The sequence below is a fragment of the Neodiprion lecontei genome, chromosome 7 (assembly GCF_021901455.1).
Source record: "Neodiprion lecontei isolate iyNeoLeco1 chromosome 7, iyNeoLeco1.1, whole genome shotgun sequence".
NCBI classification, from domain to species: domain Eukaryota; kingdom Metazoa; phylum Arthropoda; class Insecta; order Hymenoptera; family Diprionidae; genus Neodiprion; species Neodiprion lecontei.
The window spans coordinates 21827602-21850178 of NC_060266.1; the positions used below are offsets into that span (position 1 = coordinate 21827602).

General features: G+C 38.5%; 3 protein-coding genes and 1 long non-coding RNA gene across 14 annotated transcripts in view; 2 read left to right on the top strand and 2 right to left on the bottom strand.

Moving 5' to 3' along the window:
• Positions 1 to 9563, bottom strand: part of LOC107218944 (rho guanine nucleotide exchange factor 11) — a 43538-nt gene extending 33975 nt beyond the window's left edge. For 4 of the 7 annotated variants that reach the window (XM_046745315.1, XM_046745313.1, XM_046745311.1 and 1 more), the window contains exons 1-4: positions 9427 to 9563; positions 3861 to 4109; positions 2077 to 2126; positions 1147 to 1204 (exon numbers count right to left, since the gene is read on the bottom strand). In XM_046745315.1, coding sequence (XP_046601271.1) covers positions 1147 to 1204; positions 2077 to 2126; positions 3861 to 4029 — 277 coding nt within the window. In that variant the 5' untranslated portion in view covers positions 4030 to 4109; positions 9427 to 9563. Of the gene's footprint in view, positions 1 to 1146; positions 1205 to 1386; positions 1406 to 2076; positions 2127 to 3860; positions 4110 to 4226; positions 4398 to 8706; positions 9077 to 9426 lie in introns of those variants that run through there. The other 3 variants (XM_046745310.1, XM_046745309.1, XM_046745314.1) reach the window with 3 other exon arrangements.
• Positions 9392 to 14470, top strand: LOC107218942 (major facilitator superfamily domain-containing protein 12). Of its 5 annotated transcripts, none has more exons than XM_015656987.2 (8): positions 9392 to 9519; positions 11900 to 12242; positions 12309 to 12516; positions 12668 to 12879; positions 12957 to 13316; positions 13389 to 13539; positions 13627 to 13745; positions 13831 to 14470. In XM_015656987.2, the coding sequence occupies exons 2-8, from the start codon at positions 11936 to 11938 to the stop codon at positions 13884 to 13886; spliced, it is 1413 nt and encodes a 470-aa protein (XP_015512473.2). In that variant the 5' UTR covers positions 9392 to 9519; positions 11900 to 11935; the 3' UTR covers positions 13887 to 14470. The 5 variants fall into 5 exon arrangements, with proteins under 5 accessions (XP_015512473.2, XP_015512470.2, XP_046601272.1 ...); XM_015656984.2 differs by lacking the exon at positions 9392 to 9519 and adding an exon at positions 10780 to 10909; XM_046745316.1 differs by lacking the exon at positions 9392 to 9519 and adding an exon at positions 11489 to 11737.
• Positions 13548 to 16020, bottom strand: LOC107218943 (DNA methyltransferase 1-associated protein 1). Its single transcript, XM_015656988.2, has 5 exons — positions 15165 to 16020; positions 14709 to 15039; positions 14498 to 14639; positions 14232 to 14386; positions 13548 to 14105 (listed from the first exon to the last, which is right to left on the bottom strand). Exons 1-5 carry the CDS (start codon positions 15719 to 15721, stop codon positions 14001 to 14003), a joined length of 1290 nt encoding a protein of 429 aa, XP_015512474.1. The 5' UTR covers positions 15722 to 16020; the 3' UTR covers positions 13548 to 14000.
• On the top strand, positions 16004 to 18503 carry LOC124295404. Its single transcript, XR_006905360.1, has 4 exons — positions 16004 to 16104; positions 17784 to 17907; positions 18189 to 18270; positions 18451 to 18503. It is a non-coding gene; the product is annotated as an uncharacterized LOC124295404 (long non-coding RNA).
• Positions 18504 to 22577: the final 4074 nt, after the last annotated feature.

Here is a 22577-nt window from a genome sequence, read left to right on the forward strand (position 1 = left end):
AACAGTTGAACGAGACTGAAGATTTTCAGTCGATAAATCAATATTAAGAATAATTCCAATCGAATGGTGAGAAAAATTAGATTATTGGATTAATAGTGTAATAAATGAAATGATTGAATGAGCCAGCGATTAAAAAGCTTGTTAGCAACTCGCGTTGAAAGCAATAAATTAGGGAAAAATCGATCGAGCGAAAAAACGAAATCGACGCGTGCTAGAACGATGATAAAATAATTTTTTTTTTTTTTTTTATTTCAAGGAGACGAGAGATCGAATCCATTATTGAGGCTAGGCGTTTTTAGAGTCTTAGCCTGGCCTGCCAGTTTCTCTGTGTGTACGCGGATTGTCCGACGGTTAAACAGACGGACGGATGGGCGAAGCAGTCACCGCTATTAACTCTCACGCTTACGTCAGTCTTGCCTTGCAGGCGAGAGTCTCACTCATACATGTGTCACTTTGTGCGTACCCGATAATAACAACAACAACAATAATAACAAACAAACAACAAAATAACGACGTAATCGCGACGCGAAATAGTCGTGATCGTCAGAACCGGAAACGCGTTTGACAATTGAAGAAAAGAATGAGAAAAATGCTGCAAGTTTCATTTTTGTTTTTTTGTTTTTGCGTTAAATAGCTGTGCAGCAAAGAGAGAAGAGTCTTCTCCGTTTAGTTTTTAAATTCCCAATTGCAGGCGCTTACGGCCTTTTTTTTTTGTTTTTTTTACGAGGATGACGAAGTTAGTAACGTTACTTTAACGATGCATGTTTAGGAAAAATCTTTACTTTGGAACCTTTGGCAATTTTCGAAATTTAGTAAACCATGATAACGAGGGAAAAAACATTCTCTTATTTTGAAAAGTCGAATCTTTGAAAGCGATTGTAAAATTGTTTGATATAACGGTTTTCTTTCCCGATGTTTCGTTACGTTAAAGTTACTGACTTCCGTCTCATTGTTATTTTCTTTTCAATTCTCCACTTCAATTCTCCCTTCTTCTTGTTATTTTTCATCCTCAACTTTCCGCTTCTCGTTTTAGTTTGTCTTTTTTTTTTATCTCCGTCGCAGAGACGAGGCGTCGCCTTCGAAGGATCGCAGTTGGGCGTAATTACGTATAATTAATCCGATTCTTATTATCGACGACATGCTTACATTTGATCAGCTGGACGACGTCGGTGTGCGTTGACTGCATTACGTTGACACCGTTCACCTGCGCCAAAACCGTTATCGTATTATTAGTTATATTAATTACATGTATAAAATTTGTCAAATCAGAGATACAACACACACACACACACCCACACACATATATATATATATATATATATATATATATATATATATATATATATATATATATATATATTTGCAAATTGATAATACATGTATTACATAATTCAAGTTTCAGATTACAGAGTGGCTGCAGCTGATCGACGAGCAGAAGCAGCGTGTATAAAGAACTGAACTGGGCGAATGCCAATAACAACGATCAACCGCGTCAGGATGTATAACAATGAGTTAAAAAAAAAAAAAATTAAATAAGGATAACAATATAACGGTATGGCCGTCGATACTCTTCAGTCTATGGTATTTATACGTATGTATACAAATATGCCTGATCATAATTCCAGGTATAACAATGATAGAAGGATAATACAAGCGTATAAATCGGTGTTTAAATTGCGGTAGGGGAAAAAACGTCGATGCGACTATACGAGTAAGAATTTATAAAACTTTACTTTCGTAACTGATTTGTTTTCTTTTCTTTTTCTCTTTTTCCATCGGTATTGTCAACTTTTCTCTGATTTATACGTGCACGGTAGAGATAATTCTTGAAAGTTTTCACTCTGGTCCGAAACGCGTTGTGCGTTTAATTGTAAGATTAATTTTATAGTAAGATCGTAACAAACGAATTGGAAAACTGTCTTCTGAACATTTTTAATATTGTAATACGGTGGGATTTTAATTTTCTTGCTTTTCTTTTTACGAATTGAGGGGCTAATTAACGGGCGAATTGTGAGAACAAAAACTATAATAATATTAAGAAACATAAAATATGAAATAAAAACTTCGCTTTATTACCTTTATTATTTTGTCACCAGAGTGAAGTCCCGCTCTCGCCGCCGCGCCACCTGCAATAAATCAATCAATCAATCAATCAATTAATTAATTATAACCGTATCACCATCGAGCATGACAATGTTATGTATTTATAAGCAGGCGTTCAAGCACGAAGAAGTTATAATGTAATGCGTCCGAGTCGGCGATATGTTAAAAAGTAAACAAATAACTGCAGGCGGTAGAATTTCTTGTATATTTGCAAAACACACCGCGAGCGAGTTTCGTTACGTATAATCATCGACCGACGGGAGTGAATTTTTTTCGCGCTATTGATTTTACACACGATCATGTGCATATATTATATTAATTTGAAATGTTTCAAGCACAATTGAAAATGAAAATCAAGAATACATTTGAAACGATTTTAAACGTCAAATTATTAAACACTGTACATAGATCGCGTTTATAATTAATTAATTAATTGCTCGAGGCTGCGGTACATGTGAAAAATAAAGATACTCGCTTTGATTGTACCGTAATTTTTATACAACACGTGTACATTTTATTTTACATTTTTCACAATAATTAAATCTCGAAACAATGATTTTCGTTTCGTGTGCTTTTTACCAAATTTAACCCAATTGCATCGAAAAAAATTTTTTATTGTACTAAACGAATCATGAAATAAGAGGAACAAAAAAAAAAAAAAAAAAAAAAAAAGGTAAAACAGATGTGATTGTTCCAGTAACGATTTTGTAAAATTGTTCGAATTACAAGAAAATGTGATACAATTATAGTAACTATTTAATGTAGATGAGATAGTTGTCGAAACTATATTTTATTGAATTATTGAAAAGTTAAATTCGTTCGTTTTTAGTTTACAGCTACGACGACTTTTTTCAGCTAAACAAGGCGACAAACTCAACGTCAATTTATTGTTACGCGAGCGTCAAGTTATCGCAACAGTTACAAGAAAATATGATACATAAGGATCATTAACCAATGAAAATGAATAATAATATCATGTTAGATTTATTGGTTCAAGTTATAACCAAACTATATACATAATTACGTATATCGATGTTTCGAGATCTAGAAAATCAATTGTGTGATCAATTTTTTATTTTTTTTTTCCGACGATATCTCGAGAACGAGTTATCGGATTTCAATGATTTTTATTTCAATCGACGGGACTTTTTCAAACTTATAACTGATTAGATTTTGCCTTCGATCGTCTTAGTATTTTTTCAGTTATTTAAACAACGAAATTCCAAAAAATAAAATAAAAATTATGATACCTTGCGAATGGATTTGAACGAAAATTGATACCGTGAAGTTTTTTGGGTCGGTAATCGCGAGTCTAAAGTCAGATTTACAAAATTTAAATTCGGCGTATTCGATGGACTGAAAAAAAAAACACCAAGACTATTTGGATTTTTATGAAATTATCGAATTCAATATGTTTAAAAAAAAAATCTAATAATATTCGGATTTCGATAGAAATTGGTAGGCGAAAATTGGATATTTTCATGACAATTTCAGTTTTTCCATTACCAGATTACCTGGATTTCCCTCAAATTTCCCCACTTCTGGTAAATTACTAAAACCAAAATCGTTCGGCTTATCACCTCTACACTCGGTATTAAAATTCAATTCGTCTCGAAGGAAACTATGACGTACGTAAAAAAAAAAAAAAAAAAAATCCATTTCCAATTTCCCACGACAGAGAAAACTGATATCTTCAACTTTTCCCACAGCGAAATTAAAAAGTCCCCCGACAATTCCACGTTTTCGAGGGTTCGTACCTTCCTTGACGGATTGAACGTAGACGGGGTTGTCGCCGGAAACCTTCATCCCGTATCCTGCTTCGTCCTTGTAGACTACGAGGGTGGCGATCGGCGGAGGTTCCCCGACTCCGCTCCCATTTCCACCGGCGGCAGCGGCACTGCGACGTGGACCACCGCTTCCATTCATCCCTCGTCCGTCGTCTCTCGTCTTACCTCCTCCTCCAGCTCACCTCTCTCGCCGGCAGTGCAACGGACGAACCGAGTCGCCTGCGTTTCGTTTCGTCGCGGAAAAAGAAGTAGAGAAGAACGATGAGACGGGAGAAAGAGAATGAATAATAAAAAGAAAAAAAAAAAAGAAAAATAATCTGCGAATAGAAAATCGACCTTGATTTTTCACTTTCCGAGCAATAAGTTTTAGTCGTCATAAATGTTTTCGTTCCCATCTTCCATCGGGTAACAAAGTAACAAAGTATAGTTTATCGCGACGCGATGTTAAATAATCGTCGTCATCATCGTCGTCGTCATCGTCATCGACACCTGCACACCGGTCCGAGAGATAAAGCAGCTCTGTAACTTATAGGTGTATATAGGTTTGATCATTCGGTGTTGAGAGAGTGAGAGAGATGGGAAGATTACGTTGTTGTAAATTACGATTAGAAACGCTCGCGGTGTTGAGAAAACGAGGCGCGAACGCATAATAAGATAGTAAATGACTACAAGTGGGTACTTTTAAACAACGCCTGAACTGGTGGTGTAAAATATTGTAACTCGCATCGCTCTCTCAACTCACATTAACATTCGCGAAACTATAATTTGGCAAAAAATAATTTACTTGTAATTTAGAAACATTCTAAACTTGCAGAATATTAATCTTTCGTCGATACTTCGCGATACTGAAGTTGCTAACTTCAAGTTGATGAAAAGAAAAAAAAACAAAAAAAAAAAAAAATCGTTATTATACAGTTTAGAGAAGGACTTTCAAGAAGTCGACTTTTACAAAGTTTGAACATGTTTTTTTTTGCTGTTATTATTTGCTAGCTGAATTTCAAAAAATTTTACGGATGCGAGTGTAAACGATTTTTTTTTTTTCTTTTTGTGAATACATGCATCGTTAAAGTAACGTTACTGACAATGAGTTCGACCCGATCATCCGTCTCTCTATTTTCTCCTTATCGAATAGAAGAAGGCGTGTTTGGCGCACAGCCGTTTTATAATACGGCTGCTATACCCGGCACCGAGTGCGTTAAATTTCTAACACAACGCACGCTGTCCGACTTTCGCGTTTCTTTGTGTGCGCGTGTGTGTGTGTGTGTGTGTGATACACGACGCAGCCTATCGCATGCATGGAGAGAATTGTTCGCATAAGGTGCAGGTGTTTCCACAAAATGGGGCGGGATTGAAATTCCGAATTTGATAAGTTACGAATAATTCGGTGACGAAACTCGATTAAGTAAGGAAAACGAACTTTGACGAAACGTCAAAGATTTTCAGATCCGTAAATTTCTGACATGGTGAAATTTCAGCATATTTTTATGTCCGGTATCCTGATCATTTTGACTTTCGGTTTTTCTCATTTTTCACACCCACTCGTCGAGTGAATCACGCTGTGCGAGTATATTTTAATTTGTCGGAATTTTGCTCTATCGGAACTTGTATTGATCCTCGCACGAGGAAAACTTACGACGAACAATTTAAGTACCTGTTATTAAAATTTGTGTATAAATTCGAACAATGATCTTTTCATCTTTTCAGTACGATCCGGACGGATTTAGAGAATCTGTCGTACATGTTTCAACTCACCTTAACTCAATAGTTGAGTCTTGTGAAAAAGTCAACATTTGTTACGTTTCTAAACCAGGAATTTGACTATATTCTATAAAAAAAATTCATATCCATTTCAACATTCGATGACGAAGAAAAAGACGGCGCAAAGCCGAGCCGTTCTATAATCGTCTGTACAAAAGACGATAATCTACGAAAAATTGTACGATGATAACCTACTAAAAATTTCTATACCAGAATTACGAGAGTGTCCGAATTTCTCTACTTAATCATTTCGCTCACACATTTTTCAACTCGATACATCAGCCTGAGTTTCAGGGTTACCGTGCACGAATCTAAAGTGAATCAGTATTTGATGATTTCTAAATCCAAGATGGCGGAATCAACATGGCGGATGTAGAATCGAAAAAACTATAAAAATTCGATGATTTTAGCCGAAACTTGTGACTCGGGAGTTTTTCGAGTCGCTCATCACAAATATGAAGTGAGAATTAACGATAAACCGTGATAATTACTAGGGCGTGAAAATTTTTGTGAGTGAAAGGGTTAATCGTAAAATAAAATTGGTAGTCAGAGGTCGAAATTATATCGTGTTAAAGTTGGTAAGATTATCGTAACGATTCCACGCTTCGTAAAAACCGTTATTTCGGGATTTTGGAGAAGTGAAAAATTTGAAATTCGTTAAACGGTATTCAATGAAACAAAAAATACTCGATATTTTTCAATCTTAGTTCCTTTAAAATCATCGTTGTTAAAATAAGAAAATAATTATTTCCACCATATTATATATATATAGACCTTGAAATTGAAAGTGTGTCATTTTTTTTTCTTTTCTATTTCATTGTTCGTAACTGCACGATTAGATATTACCTAACTGATCTATATGTGACGATAAATGCGCCGAGGGGAACGAAGTAAGTATTTAAGTAAGTAAGCAAGTAAGTAATGGGCCATTCGTTAATTACGTAAGGACGATTTTGGTAATTTTTGACCCCCCCCCCCTGCCCCCATGTAAGGGCACATAAGATTTCTTAAACTCTTCCTCCCCGTCTTACGTAAGATTCTATGTAGTTTTTCCGAATAATTAAAATAATATCAACAAACGGGAGGAACGTACTATAATTTTTATTTACAAGATCGAAAAGAGAGTATGAGAATAAGTTTTAACCTCCCCTCGCCAAGATAAGGGCACGCAGAGATTTTTTTAACCCCCCCCCCCCCCCCCCCCCACCCCTTCCCCTCGGGACCCTTACGTAATTAACGAATGGCCCCTAAGTCATTAATTACATGCACACGTAAGACAACGTCAAGGTCGTTTCGACGAATCGAATCGCGTATTCTGTTGGCTGCGTCGAGTCGTCGTTCCTCGACGAATATTCGTATAATTATCACCGTCGTGTCTAAATTGACGTTTGTTAATTGGTGCCGCTGCTTCGGCTCGATCGTCGTTTAAAAAAATCAGCTGGTCAACCATTCCTTGACGCGAAAATTGATTATCTTCGCTTGTAACGTGACCGACGTATCAAAAAAAATTAAGAATAGAAAAAAAAAAAAAAATTGATCGCGAAAGGTTGGTTTGATTGCGAAAAACTTTTGATGACGAAAAAATTACTTACTAATGAAATATAATACGTATATTTAACGCGATCCATTTTCCTTATCGCAAAAATATCGCGCAGCAATGCGCCAGCAGCATTTCCGGATACGACAAAGAGAGAGGAGGTAAAAAGAAAAACGATATGGAAGAACTGCTGCGACAATGAATTATAAACAAGGGAAATTTTTTTTTATTTTTTTAAGGAAAAGAGACGAAGAAAAATACAATCGTGTGTAACGAGCGATATACAGACGTTTATGTTTACACCGTCGCGAGTTGATCGCTGTTAGACGCATGCGAATGGATTATATTATTAATTGTTCTAGAAAAAGCCGAGGACGAGAAGGATGGAACGAGTGTAGTATACCTATAACGCATGTGCTGAGAAGAAGAGTGAAAAAAGGAAGAAGATTAATGTAGAAACGTACGTGGCTGTGTAAATATTTAAATTTCCGATAAATAGAAGAGAAGATGGGAAAACTGAAAGAATAAGAAATAAGAAAATAAAGAATAAGAAACAAAAAACAAAAAACAAAAAAAAAAACGAACAAACACAGCCAAGAGAGGAGACGACGATAATTGTCCGCGAAAAATTAAAACCCAGGGACGTCTGCAGCTGTGCGGTGCGCGTGTTTTTTTCGACGTACGAATTGGAAATAGAAAAATAAATAAATAAAGTCCGTGTGGCGATAAAAGTAAAACGTTCGTTCGGGATATAATAAAAGAGACGGAAAAAAAGTTCAGACGCAGTGAGGTAGGCATTACACGGATAAAGGGAACGAGAATTGGAAAAAATTATAGAGAGAGAAAGAAACAAAAAGAGGATAAGAAGGATTTCTTATTCAAGCCCTTCGAATCGTAGTGATAAGTTATCCATTTTTTCAATATTTGGAGAACTTTTAAAACATATTTCTTTGGCGTTTTTTTTTTTTTTTTTTGTTATTTCTAGAGAGTAATTATTGCGATATAATTTAAATTGTTGTTGTTAAAAGGAAATTGAATGATTAAAAAATCGTGAAAATTGTAGGAATAATTAAATTCCGAGAAAGTTATTCCTCCACACATGTACAAGTCTTTAGGGTCGCTGATTACAAATCTGAAATCGAATTTTAAAAATTCAAGATGGCGGATCGAATATGGCGCATGAAAATTTGAAATTCGATCGAATCCGGAGAAAAAACACTGTCCAGGGATTTTTGAGGTCGCTGATTACCAATCTGAAATCAGATGTTGAAAATTCAGTAAGGCGAATCCGAACTGCGACCTCGAAAACCCCTGCGTAGAGTTTTACTGCGCGTATTCGGTGAAATTTGAAATTTTCGTCCGCCATATTGGATCCGCCATCTTGGATGAAAAAAATTTGAACTCGGATTCGTAATCAGCGACCCGAAAACCGATAAAATACAATCTCGTTGCAAAAGTTGACTCAGCACAATAACGTGTGACTCAAAGGGTTAAACGCGCGTGCCAACGTAAACAACTCACCTGACAAGTATACCGAACTAGGAGGAGTCGACGGCAGATTGTTTGTTATATTATTTCACTCCGAGGAATAACGGTCGATATGCAAGGGAGACACGCGTTCCAATTTAGCGCGAAAAAGGGTCGAGGATAAAACAACGACAAAGGAGTCCGAAAAAACAGGAAACCGCTGACTCTTCTGCCACGGGATGCGTTCGTTGATAATGTTGTGTGCAGGAAAGCGTCCTCGGGATGAGGAGAAGACGGAGGAGGAGGAAGAGGCGAGACTCGTACGCGTTTGTGCCGCCCATAAAGAAGAAGAAGAAGAAGCGACGTTTGCGTGTGTTCGAAGTGCGTCGACTTTTCTAGCCCACGTAACTCGGTCTGCGGCCTGCAAAGTTACGGCCGATTATTTCGGCAAGATTCGTTGTTTTCAAGACGAAGACGACGACGACGACGACGATGTGCGGATTAGGAGAAAAGTTCGGGAACATCGTGATATCTGTTGTAATAATAAAAGCGAATGATATGTCGGTAAACACCGATTAGGTTAAGCCGCGTACGCATTTGTGACAATTGACAGTCGACGACAATGCGATGACAGGCTAATCCGAGTACCGTTACAAGACTGTTAATTAACGGCGGAGGATCAGTAAATACCAACGTGCGGAGTGAGGAGAAATAGGGTTGAAGAGACTGTTTCATTATTGTAAAATCTGTGTAGCGCTATGCGCTCTTTTTTACCTTTCATTTAATCCACTGACAGCGTCTTTCGATGTTTTGAATAACGAGCAGCAGCAGCGGAATCGTCCTGCAGAACCAGCCTTGTGAATCACAGTGAGTTTTGGTCGCGACGAGGAGTGGAATATGATCGAAGGTTTAGGCCATAGACACTAGGTTTCTCTATATCTTTTATTGAGCGCACACTAGTATTTAGCAAGAATTATTGTTGCATCGCTATAACGTAAGAAAAGAATCCGCGCTAACATGACGCTCCTTGACGCTGACGAATAATTATCATCGTCGTACACTTTTTACAACACACTTTCACAGCACATCAAAGCAGCGCGTAAGTATCTATCCTGAATCCCTCTACGCCTGCACACCCGGTTATACGTATACATGCATTGTATCAAAATATCTGATTATAGAAAATTTCACGACACTGAGACTCCCTACGGTTACAGTCACTTCGTCGAAATACTATCCGCTATCAAGGCACTCCGTTCGCCGCTGGATTACTCTTGTTTAAGTCTCTTCGACTTCGCTGTGTAAAATGCACTTTGAATCGAACAAAAATACACCACTAACAAGTGTCAGCCATCTTGTATCTGCTCCCAGCACAACCCATCGTCCCGTCGTGCATTGCGCCGACTGGTACACAGACGACGGGGGGATTCGAGGTCCGGCATTTGAATCGTTTGTTTCGTCGGTAACTTTGGCATCAGCTTTATAATTTCGGTAGAGAAATTCATCGTATCTGCGCATGCATCCGGTGCACGTATTTTAAACAATGACGATTTAAAACAAACTAACGACGAAGGAATTTTTATTGAATAATTAATCGAGGCAAATCTACATGTATACAGTTTTCTATGATCGTTTACGAATCGAAAGCCGATAAATACGTATATGCATGAGTTTTCAGTGTTCAATCCACTGATACATGTGTATACATATATCAGTGGTTCAATCGCAGTAGCTGTTTAGTAATACCACTAGCGTTAAACTGTAGACTGCCAGACTTATACGAAAAAGGGGTTGCCTATTCTAACGGGGTTGAACGTGTTTTATGGGGTTGCATGCAAAACGGCTCTTGTCGATAAAGAAGCTACCGGATCGCCAACACAGTTTCTTATGGACCAAGACTCACTGACTCGCCGGGTACCGATCTCAACATTTTCCCAGGGGTAACCGTATTTAAATTCTTCCGTCAACGCAACTAGTTTCATGCTCGAATCAATTACGTCATGGAGCAATAGTATTCCGTCTCGAGTTGCGTACACCAATAAAATTGTCTGCGGACTGAGGCAACACCGTCAACATCGCATTTCAATGCGTGCTTAGCTTTATAGTTAATTTTCCCATTATAGGTATGATCGGTGCTCGGCATTCTTTTGTTACGCGTAATCGGTGCTATCGGTTTGTACACATTTCGAACGAAGTTATATCCAAATTACAGCTTATTAACAATTCCGAATCTTGTCGAACGAAAATACGGTTGAGGGTAAGTAATAACATTGCACGTTCAATACGCGTATTCGTTTCATTTAATATAATTAAATCTAAAACCGTACAACGGCGAGTTGTGAAAAGCCAAAGTTTACAATAAAAATTGAAAATCGCCGATAAACAACGAGTCTTACGAGCAATTAAATTCAACTGCGGCAAACGCTGCAGCTGGATATTAAACGATCGTAAACGTCGTTCGCGATTATCTTTTTCGCGTTAATTAATATTGCATAATGAATGCTGCGCGTGACTTTTATACGTTGAGTGCAAGTTCAGCGATCTGCGGTAAACACAATATTTCCACTTAACCGATCTTTGGATCCCAATAAACGGCATATAATCGTTCATCGCCGCTCTGACCTCGGCGCGATAACGATAATAAGCGAAATTCAAAGAGACCGCATTGGCTATAATCCCGCGGGGGTGCGCGGAATCTAATTAAGATATTCGCAATGCCGTTCGTGCTGCACTTACTAATGAGACGCTGCAGCGGCTATTCGGAATAGTTCACGATCAGACAGCGTAGCGACGAGCAACGCAGCTTCAATTTCGCAACGGGTTACCTTTTTTCTATGAACTATCGGAACAGCGTTGAAATATAGCACAATATACTACACGATATCAAGCTGTAGCCGAGCCACGTTGTGATGACACCGTTACGAGAACAAACATGGCCGCCCTGCATCGCAAATGTCAAGATACGGACGGAAAACATCCGCTCGTGTTGTTCCCTCTTTTACATTGTCATTTTGACAGTCACGTGATCTGTCATACTGTGATGCGGTAGAGAAACTGAGCGGAAAACTGTTATAAAAATTTATAAGCGAATAATACCTCGTCAAAGAAGTTGCGGATATTGGTTAAGTCCGGTATTACGGAATAGTTTGATAAGCAATATATAAATAAAGGCGATATATAATAAAATATACTCATTTGCAATACGAGGCCTTTGTTGACTCACAGTTTTCCTTTATCTGCTACACAGGTAAAAGCTGTGGTCGTCAAACGGTAGAGGAGCAAAATGCAAAGGTCGATTCATTCCATCTCAAGTGATTACACGGAGATTGTCAGAAGGCTGCCGTTGAGGCTGCGCTTTGCCTATGGTGTGGGCCATGTAATGAACGACATTTGCGCCTCCATGTGGTTCACGTATATTTTGGTATTTTTTCACTCCGTACTCAAGTTTAGCGCCGCGTTGTCCGGAGTCGTAATGCTGATCGGTCAGGTGGCCGATGCATTGGCGACACCTTTTATCGGATTGCAATGCGATAGAAACGATGATTTCTGGTTGTGTCGTTACGGAAAGAGAAAAACTTGGCATTTGTTGGGTAAGAGAAGAAAGCGCCGCACTGTTCCACGGATTTCATAATCTTTTCATTCTGATTCTCGCACAGGCACCGTCGGTGTGGTTTTTTCGTTTCCGTTCATATTCTCGCCGTGCATAAAGTGCGAAGGATCTCACCAGTGGGCTCAATTAGTTTATTATGCCGGTTTTGTTATCATATTTCAATTCGGCTGGGCTGCCGTTCAAATATCGCATCTTTCATTGATTCCCGATCTAACGCCATCCGAACACGAGAGAACAGAACTTACAGCAATTAGGTGAATACTATTTCCGTAATCGCATTCTGTATATATTCGTAATTAGAATCGTTGCAAAGTTTCAAACTTTTACAGTTTTTCAGAAACATGTCACCATTGCGTAATTAGCATTTGATACATTGCTCACGGATATCATTTTCTATTTGCACAGGTATAGCTTTACCGTATGCTCAAATGTACTTGTTTACTGCATTACTTGGGCAGTCCTGCACATAACGAGTGACACCGCTTCGAATTCTCAGATCGGACCAAAAGATGCGCCTCATTTTCAAACAGTGGTAATAATCGGATTGGCAGTTGGCGCTTGGGCATCCTTAATATTTCATATTTATGTAAAAGAACAAGGAACCAGCGATACGACAGGTAGATATTTTTCTAAAGTGTTAAAAGAGTAATGAATAATAGAAATTGACCAACGCGTATGAATTTGTCCATTACAGGACCTCAAAGACGCAACACGAGATCTGTCGGTACTATACTGATGGATATTCAGTTCTATAAAGTAGCCGGTGTTTACATGCCCACGAGACTGTTTGTTAATTTGTCACAAGTTTATATACCATTGTATTTACACGACTATTTGAAAATGGTAGCAACATCGCTGGCTGTAGTACCGTTAACGATGTTTCTCAGCAGTTTTATAACTTCCTTAATAATCGAAAGATTGAACACAAAACTGGGAAGAAAAGTATCTTATTTCATCGGAGTAATGCTTGGATTGACTGCGTGTGTCTGGATTCGACTTGGAAACGGCAAAATGTATACCACGTACGAAATATACCCGGTCTCCATGCTGCTTGGTAAATTTGAGCATTTTTTATGGCTTGCAAATTATAACTGGTATGGTCAATCTTTAATTTTTAATTTTCTAGGTGCCAGTGGCTCGGTTATGCTCGTCACTAGTCTTGGGATCACTGCCGATTTAATTGGCCAGAGTTCGGACAGCGGAGCATTCGTTTATGGAGCAATGAGCTTTACCGATAAATTGAGCAACGGCTTGGCTGTGATGGCGATTCAATCAATGCAAGTAGTTTGTGATAAAATAATAATAGTAAAATTTATTGAGTGCTCTTTGCATTATTAATTACATTTCCTGTCTCTTAATTCCAGGAAGTGCCTGTCCGACTGTCCGGCTTATTACAGGGATGTTATAATCTACGCCTGTGGTGGCTCCGCTGTCTTTGGTCTAGTCATGGTACTCTTGATGAAGCCTTTTGTTTACGATGATGGTAATGATTTCATCGATTACAGTTTTCCCAATGATAAATCATTTGATCCATCAATTTCTCCTGATTTTGTACTTTTCTGTTCCAGATGACAAAAATTCGATGATATCAGCGACGACGAATTCCAAAATTATAGATGAATGATGAGAAATTAATGCATTAGGAACTTGTACTGGAACGTCGGATATATTCTTAAATTAATTCTTCTTAAAACTAAAAGTGCTCGGTACTCGTGGGAGTATGAAAAATGAATCTCCTCTACTGGGTTACATTTGGCATACTTGGTGAGCCGACAACGTCAATTATATCTGCCTTAACTTCTGGTTCAACTTTTGGCAGTAGAGATGGCGGAATCGTCAGAGTCTGGGGAAATTTGAACAAATATTGTAATTTTAATATTGCTAAGTTTCAAACATATCAAAGTACTCTCGAGCTTAGATTCAAACAACGTAGAAACGATTAGGTTCTGGTTTCTAAATTCATCCTCACCTTGCCAGGAGCTAGAGCCTCGTACTGATGTCTCAAGGATTGTAGTTCGTAGTCGCAGGTAGCTAACGCACCCTTAAGCTCGTAATGCAGCACAATGTCGCTACGTAGTTCATTGAATTGTTGACATATCTGTTCCGTTGGAGGCGGATTCAGTTCTGTAACAGCCGAAAGAAAGGAGAAATGTCAAACGTTGTATTTATGTACATATGAAATAATAATGTATTTTCAGTGAATGATAATCGAGTAGGTAAATTATTCAGGCTTACCTAGGTGAAGTTCCGTCAGCATTTGTTCTATACTCTTCATTTTCTTTTGGCCAAGACTGCTGGGCAGTTTGATCCTTTGCGAACGAAGGCTTACGCTGCTATTTTTGAAATCTGGAAACTTTATTCCAGCCGACTCGACCACCTGAAAATTCCAAATTCATAGCAACAAATAGCAACGCTTTGAAATTGGGTCAGTTAATTATATACTTACGTGAGCCGAGTCGATCTTTGTAGGTCTATTTCTATTAGAGTTATTATTTTTCTTCGTTGATTTTCTCTCAGTCTTTCTGGGATCAACCTGATGGTCAGCGGCCGTAATAAGTTTTTGCAAATCTTGCGTTTTACGATCCCTCTCTTTTTTCCGCTGTTCAATTTTTCTCAGCTCAGATAGCAAAGTTTGTTCCTCTTCGACTTGCTCCGGCGTTCTTTCAAACAATTTCTTCAGCTGTTCTTTCCGCCGCTTCTCATGCTCCGCATCAAACGTGTAAACCTTATCGTTGTGAGATTTGGCTCTCGTTAAAGCACCGCACACCTGATAATATCTGAAAAAGTTGAGGGATATCAAAGCTTTTATTGAATAACTTTTCAAAGGCTGGCAAGCATCGTTCTAGCTCTTCGCACATTCGATACCCAAATGCAAAACATGTAAGTTCCCCTTCCAGCTTACCGTTCCTTCAAATCCTCAACAGATCTGTCGGGAAATTTATTACGATCCCATCTGTCTTTGATTATAATAAATCTAAGATCGAATCGTCGGCAGAGATCGAAGAGGTGGTCAGTTTCGGAGCGAGTCCATCCGCTGGTGACCAAATGTTGGACGTATTCTCCGTCAGTATAGGATGGGATTGGAACTTTCTTATTGAACTTGGCAAATGGATATTCTTTGCCAGCATCCGCGACTCGGCGCCAATGGTGAAACACCGCACCATCCGTTCTGGCTGGATTTGTGAACGGGGTCCATTTCCAGGGTCGCACTTTGCGCATTCCGAGCTTGGCTTTCGTCTGCTTGTAGCCTTTGCCCGTGTCTGTTGGAAACAGAGGTGGAACGTCATTGTTGTCTTTGTAGAGGAGAGCGTAGACCTCTCGGTGCATTCCCTCCGGCCTCTTTGGCACTTTGTACTCATATCGTTTCTTGTTTTTCTTGTCGACACCAAAAATTGCCTCTTTTGTAACCTCTGGCACGGCCGGTACCTCGATGTCCAATATATCGCGTACATCCGCCATTTTTACTATTCAGTTAATGTAATCCTCAAAACTTTTGAAAGCCAAGTCGTTCAGGTCGAATACGCAAAGCCTGACAGCATTACTGTCAGATGTAATTCAGTAGTTGTGATTTCGAAGAGGTTAACTCTCATTCATCGGTGCCTCGTACACTTGATTCGTTCACAAAGTATTGACTGATTTCAGTCGGTAATTATCAAAACGAGAAAATACTGATATTATAAACCAAATTTCACTTTTTTTACAAATTTATTTACACATTTTGCCAGGATATATACATCAGGGGACGCGAGCTCGCGTAAAATAATGACAGCATTGACGGCTGGATTACTTACACCATGGCTGGCTCGGTGTTGGATCAAGCACGTGGATAACTGGCTACAAAGGTAAGAAAACTAAATAACGAAGTAAAAATCTTTCGTCATACGGCTACAGATAGCGTGGTTAAATATTTCGTTCAGTGAATTTTTCTCGGGCTGGATTTTCACGGGCAGCAAAATATGCCGCGGTAGTCTTAGGCTAGAATTTCATTGGCAGCAAAGCAGCAGCAATTCGCTAAAAGTTAACTTGCACTTCCAACGCAAGTTTTTCCTGCTTGACGTTCATTCGTACGTACTGTCCGAACAGCAGAGCAGTAAACGCAAGGCTATGAGCATCTGTGAGCATTGCTGTTGCTACGTTAAATTACTAGGTAGATGTAGGTAACATCTAGTAAGTTACTAGTGATACTGCGAAGCGAAAATTGTCCGTGAAAATGTGTCGGGAACGGCAGCAAAGCGCTGCCCGACAAGCGGTTGTCCTTTTACTATACGTATGTAATACCGTAGAGACACGTTACCAACAAATATACTCTATTTGTTTAAATAATGTCTTCATACGTTAAGAAGAAACAAGGTTCATAATTTTTCTCATATTCTTCATTCATTTCTACGTATATTCCATTTCGCTGAAGGTCGTCAGCGAATACAAACTTACGCCTGACACCCCGAGCAGCCCGCGTCTCTGCGCATTCACTTCGCGCAGCTCGTCAGCGTTGTCTAGAACTGACCGATCTGAACTTGCTTCCGAGATCGTCGCGTTGCGCTGCGTTATTCGCTTTTGCGCAGTCAAAGGAAAGACACGCTTGCCGATAGTTCAAAATATATACCCACTATGTTCATCAGTGAATAACACACGATCGGCAGCGTGGCCCAAAGAAAAAAACGAGTTATTAAAGTATAAACAGCCTGTGAATATCGAATGTGAGTTTTGTGTCTCGTGTTCTCATTGTTTGGTGCAACTTCAGCTTTAAGTGATATCAAGCCTTCTCTCTCTGTCCCGGTGTTGTTTTTTTTTTTTTTTGATCGCTGCGCTAGTTTACGATAAATGCGTAGTTGCATTGTCAGCACGTGTTTACTATTGTACTGATCAGGCAGCCAGCTACAACACAGAAGGTCAGAGTGAGTGTGGAATCAAGTGTTATTACGCTGCAGATTCTTATTATTTGATTATAGCTGTATAAAGTTTTCTGAGACAGCTTATTGACGGATTGGTATTACTGATCGTCTGCGGATTTTTGACTACATACACGCGTTTTCTGACGACGAAATGCCACGATAATGTGCTGTTTTCTTTTTTACATCTTGATAAAACGGACCTTCCGATATGTGACAGTTCAATTTCACGTTTCGGATTTTAGATCGCGGATTAAATTTCTCAGGTGGATGATAAGTGAATGTTTGTGAAATGCAATTGTAGCGTAGTGATCATCGCGTGATACTTTTTATTGATAGTGGCGTACTTTGTATACAAATAAAAACTTATCGATCGGAACGCTGGTCGAATGAAAGGGAGTCTTGATCGGTCACACTATTGTGGAAGAATAAAAAATAGGTACATGTTTCGGACAATTTTTGATTATATTATCACGCTAATTTTATTTCGAAAAATTTATCTTTTGGTTGAAATGGATTGCTATTCAGTATTTGATTATATTCTATAAAAGCAATCGCAAATTTCTAATGGTGCGTGTATTGGATTTGGAATATGAAATACGAAGAAAATGTCATCTCTTACCTGATTACAGGCACAGACTACATTGCAGCACTATTGACGATACTAGAAATTATTTGAAGGAAGTGACCTGGCCGATGGATTTTTGAGTTCAAGGTGAAAACTAAACCATCCACTTCTGTGAATAAAAGTGAAAGGTACGTAAATGTGATTTTGAATTATAATGTTCCTTTTGATGGCGAATCATTTGATTGGTTAATCTTGACTGATGTCGAACACTGCTCACTGATTTATTCAATACTTGTGCTTATTTTATCAAACTTCTATTATTCGTTTCTACAGTTTATTTATTCATACATCGGATACCACTAAATTATTATGAAATAAACACTATTTTGATACAAAGAGTCTGTAGTAATATAGATTCTAATCCAAGTCTACATTGTGTGAGTAAAATTTTGTTGTGTTCTTATTGCAGTGTTAACTGTGCGTCGCCTCACTGTTCTTCCTCAGATGCTGCCAGAACTACTACTTGTAAAGCGTGGAGCATCCCAGAGGAGGTAACAATGCTTATTTTGATTATTGTTTGATAATCGAAGCTCGTACATTCGAAGTAGAACTTTTCTCTTTGCGTAACATGCATTCAATAAATATGGAAGTAGACAAAAGTAGTAATTAATTTAAGAGCAAAAAAGCCAATTTTCTAAATTAACTCTATTTTCCTTCTTTGTTTTTTCCAGATTTAAGCAGAGACATCCGAGTAACTCCTCCATTACTCGGCAACGTTGGTTGGTGAGTTTGCATGTGTTTAGGTTACGGGTATTTCCCTGGGTGTCCTCTGTCACGTGGCGTGGCGGTAACAATTTTTACACAAATCTTCGATTTCTTAGTTGCATGGATAGGCTCATTCGCGATTGCAACGGTGCTTGACTTTCAGCCGAATAATTTTTTTTCTTGCAATTCTTTTTACCATAGCTTAATTCACGTTAGAAATTTTGCACGTTGCTAAAAGCGGAATGAGCATCGTGGCAGGTAGCCATCGCTTACTCGGCGCTCGCGATGACGAAGTGTGTTTAGCTTTAATTGATACAACAATTTATTTTGAGTTTACTTATGACGTCGTTTAAGCGGTGGATTCACCTGAGGTTTGAATTTCCAACTATTCTTCAATCGTACTCATATGATTGTTTGATTGATAAAATTCCAAAGTCTGGCATAATGTAACTTAATCAAACTGCCTGTTATGTCTGGAATCATTTTTAATTTTTCACAGCCAACAAGTATTGCTCAATTGCAGGTTTAGCTCGCTTAGAAAAATACGTATTAACGTACAGGATGTTTCTAATCCATTTTACAAAAGGTTGATGTACCGATAGTCTGCCAAAATTTATTAAAATAATACATACAATTTTACGGTTGGCGAGATACAACCGCGATACTTCATTCTGACAACGAGTAGGCAGACTACGATACAAAAACATTTTGCTCCCAACAGATAACCAACGAAAATGTAAGTCAGTGACCACGGCGCAAATGATGAAGAATGGTGTGTGTTGGAAAAAATGGAGAATCGTTTAGATCGAATATAGGTAACCGGGTAGGTAGGTGGACGTTTTGGGATTCGTCGCGGGGTTTATGCATGTGTGTGTGAGTCTCTCTTTTCCGTTGGGTGGTTCCGTTGGGAAACAGGTAAGGGTAGGAAGGTCGCGATGCACCGTGATGTTACTAACTTTTGTAATTCACAGCGTCAAACGATCACAGTGACTTTCCTCGTAGAACACATAAAAAGTCTTGGTGTAATAATCTTCGGACCATGCGTACGCTTTCAAATTTTAAGGAGGTTTAGTTCCTCTTTTCTTGTCATTCTGCGACAATTTTTCAGCTGTTCAATTTAATTATTCAGTCATTGTTAACAATTATTTCATTTGATTGATCATTGTGATCGTCTGAATGGGCACGCATCTCTGGATCATCTATCGCGTTCCGTGGTACGCTAGATGGGGAGAGATGCTGAGCTCGAAGACTTCGCGTCGAAGAGGACCGCCGACCGCCACGCCACACAATGCATGCCTTCCCATCTCCCTCCCGGAATTGATTCGCATCTGTAAACAACAATCCGCATCACAATGTGTCGGATTCAAAAAAACGCAGATGCGGATTGGATCTCTACAGAAATTTGCGACAGTTCCTAGATATTTAAGGATTCTTGACTGATTAATCGGCCGTGCGTTTTCCAGGGTGGCGATAGACCTCGAAAAACGACAATAGTCACAGAATTTTGTCTCTCGGGAAAAGTCAGGAAATGATGATAGACCTTAGGGAAAAATGTACGTTTTTATAAATCGTTTTCAAAGTTTAACCATTCATCGTAAAGTCAGCTAAGCTAACTTTCGGAAATGGTATCCTTCAATTTCTCATTATTCTTGTAAAACGAAGCAATACTAGGTGTTTTTTAGATCTAAATTTATATATTCAAGTTGCGCAACTCCTGGAGCTTTTGATCATTAAAGTTACCCAGCATTACCTAATTCTTATGGGAAAACGTCAGAGAATTGTGAATTTTTTACGGAAAAAGTCGGGGAATTTTACTTGAGCAAAATTGGCTCCATCCTGGTTTTGATCGAGTGATCGAGGGATCCAAAGATCGAGTGATCCCGTGACGATTGATCCAGTGGCCGGGAGATCGAGTGATCGAGTGATCCGGTGATCCAGTGAACGAGTGATTTAGTCTGAGAGTTAACGACAGATTTCATTATACCATTTCCTCAAGCTTCAGTTTCTTGCATACGTTATCCGTGTATCGTATAACTTAACCAATATGAACGTCTTCTAACGCACCCCCAAGACGGAGGGTTACAGGAGGACCAAATTACAGGGTCACATTAGCAAAAAAAAAAATATATATAGCCGCACACGCGAAAATCGTCGAACGCATTAATTGAAACATAATAGGTTAGAAAATGACGTCCTCCGCCTAAATTCCACGACAAAACTCGTCTTCCATCCACGTGAGTAAGCGCGATAAAATATTTGAAAAATTTATACCCACAAGGATGAAATCGATTATGATGCTTCTTTTTATAATAAGAAACACAAAAATAATAGTGTTGTACCTGTAAAATACATTTAAGGCGGTTCAGAAAAAAGCCTTTATTTAGATTTCACTCTTCGATATTCGTGGACTTCTCTACTAAAAAATAGTCTCGCGAAAGGGCAGGATTGAAAAAAAAATTGATTGCTACCTCGACGATTTTGGAATTTTGAAGAAAGGACATTTTCAAGAATTCAAAAATTGAGGTATCCTCAAATCTTTCGGAGACTATATTTTGTACGACGAAATAAAAGTTTTTGTAAAACCTGAGATCCATGCGATTTTTTTAATACGGAAAAATGTATGTTGAAATTCGTGAAATATAATTCCCTCAACTTTCAAGTATTTCGATGAATTTCAACATAGAATTATCGGTACTATAAAAAATCGCACGCATCTCAGGATTTTCAAGAATTTCTGTTTCGTCATACTGAACATAGCCACCGAAGTATTGAGGGTACCTTAATTTTCAAATTCTCGAAAATAGCTTTTTTCCGAAATTACAATGTCGTTGAGGTACTGGTAAAAATAAATTTTTCAGCCCAGCTCTTGCGCGTGAGCTATTTTCTAGCGGAGAAGTGCAAAAATCTCGGAGAAAAGCGAAATCTAAAAAAAAGAGGACCTTTTCTAAACCGCCCTAAGATTCAACGAAGATCGTCTTCTAAGCCTGTGATGCTGAGCCGAGCATGCGGTTACGACGTTGCATCTTCAGGACCTGCCCGAAAGACGAACGTTGTTGATGGGAATAGTTGAACGACTATCATTAGGTTTTTTTTTTTTTTTATGTTACACATTTGTTCAGGGAATGAATTTAAACTTTGGCGGGAAGTTTTACTAGATCTTTTACCGTGAAAATCGAGACTTAAATATATTAATGAAATTCGATAAAATACTTTAATATAAAAAAAAAAACAAGTTTTTACAATGACATTAAGAGACAATTTCGTGAAAATTCAGGTAGGTAAAGATGCAGCGTTGTAGCCACATGCCAGGCGCAGCTTCATAGGCTTGGAAGACTACCTTTGTTGTATTTTATAGGTGGAAGACTATTATTATTGTGTTTCTTACTATAGAAAGAAGCATTGTAATCGATTTCATCCTTGCGGGTATACATTCTAAAAACAAATTTTCGCATTATTGTGGGTGGAAGACGAGTTTTGTCGTGTAATTTAGGTGGAAGACTATATCCTTTGAGATTATTATGTTTCAATTAATGCGTACGACAATTTTCGCAAATGTGGCTATACATTTCTTTTGTTTATTTTTTGCTGTAATTTTAATCCTCCTGTAACCCCCCTTTGCGAGGGTGCATTGCAAGACGTTCATACATTAGCAAATTATATGATACACGGATATCTCATACAATGAAAATGAAGTTTGCAGAAATGACGCGGAAATTTTTGACGTCACCTTCTGGATTAGTCGAGTGATCGAGTGATCCAGTGGTCCCGTGATCCAGTGATGGAGTAACCTAGTGTCCGAGTGACGATCGATCCAGCGATTGAGTGGTTGAGAGGTCGAGTGGTCCAGTGATCGAGTCAGGGTGGCGATAGATCGGGAATACCAGGAAAATCGGGAACAGTCAGCGAATTATTATGGAACATACGGAAAAACGTACGTTTTTTCTTTTTTTTTTGGTTGGTTTTCAAACTTCAGCTGTGCTTCGTAAATTCAATCAAGCTTACGTTCGGAAACGGTATCGTTCAATTTCCAAGTATTCATGTGAAACGAAACAATAGTATGTTTTTTAAATCTAATTTTAAATATTCACGGTGA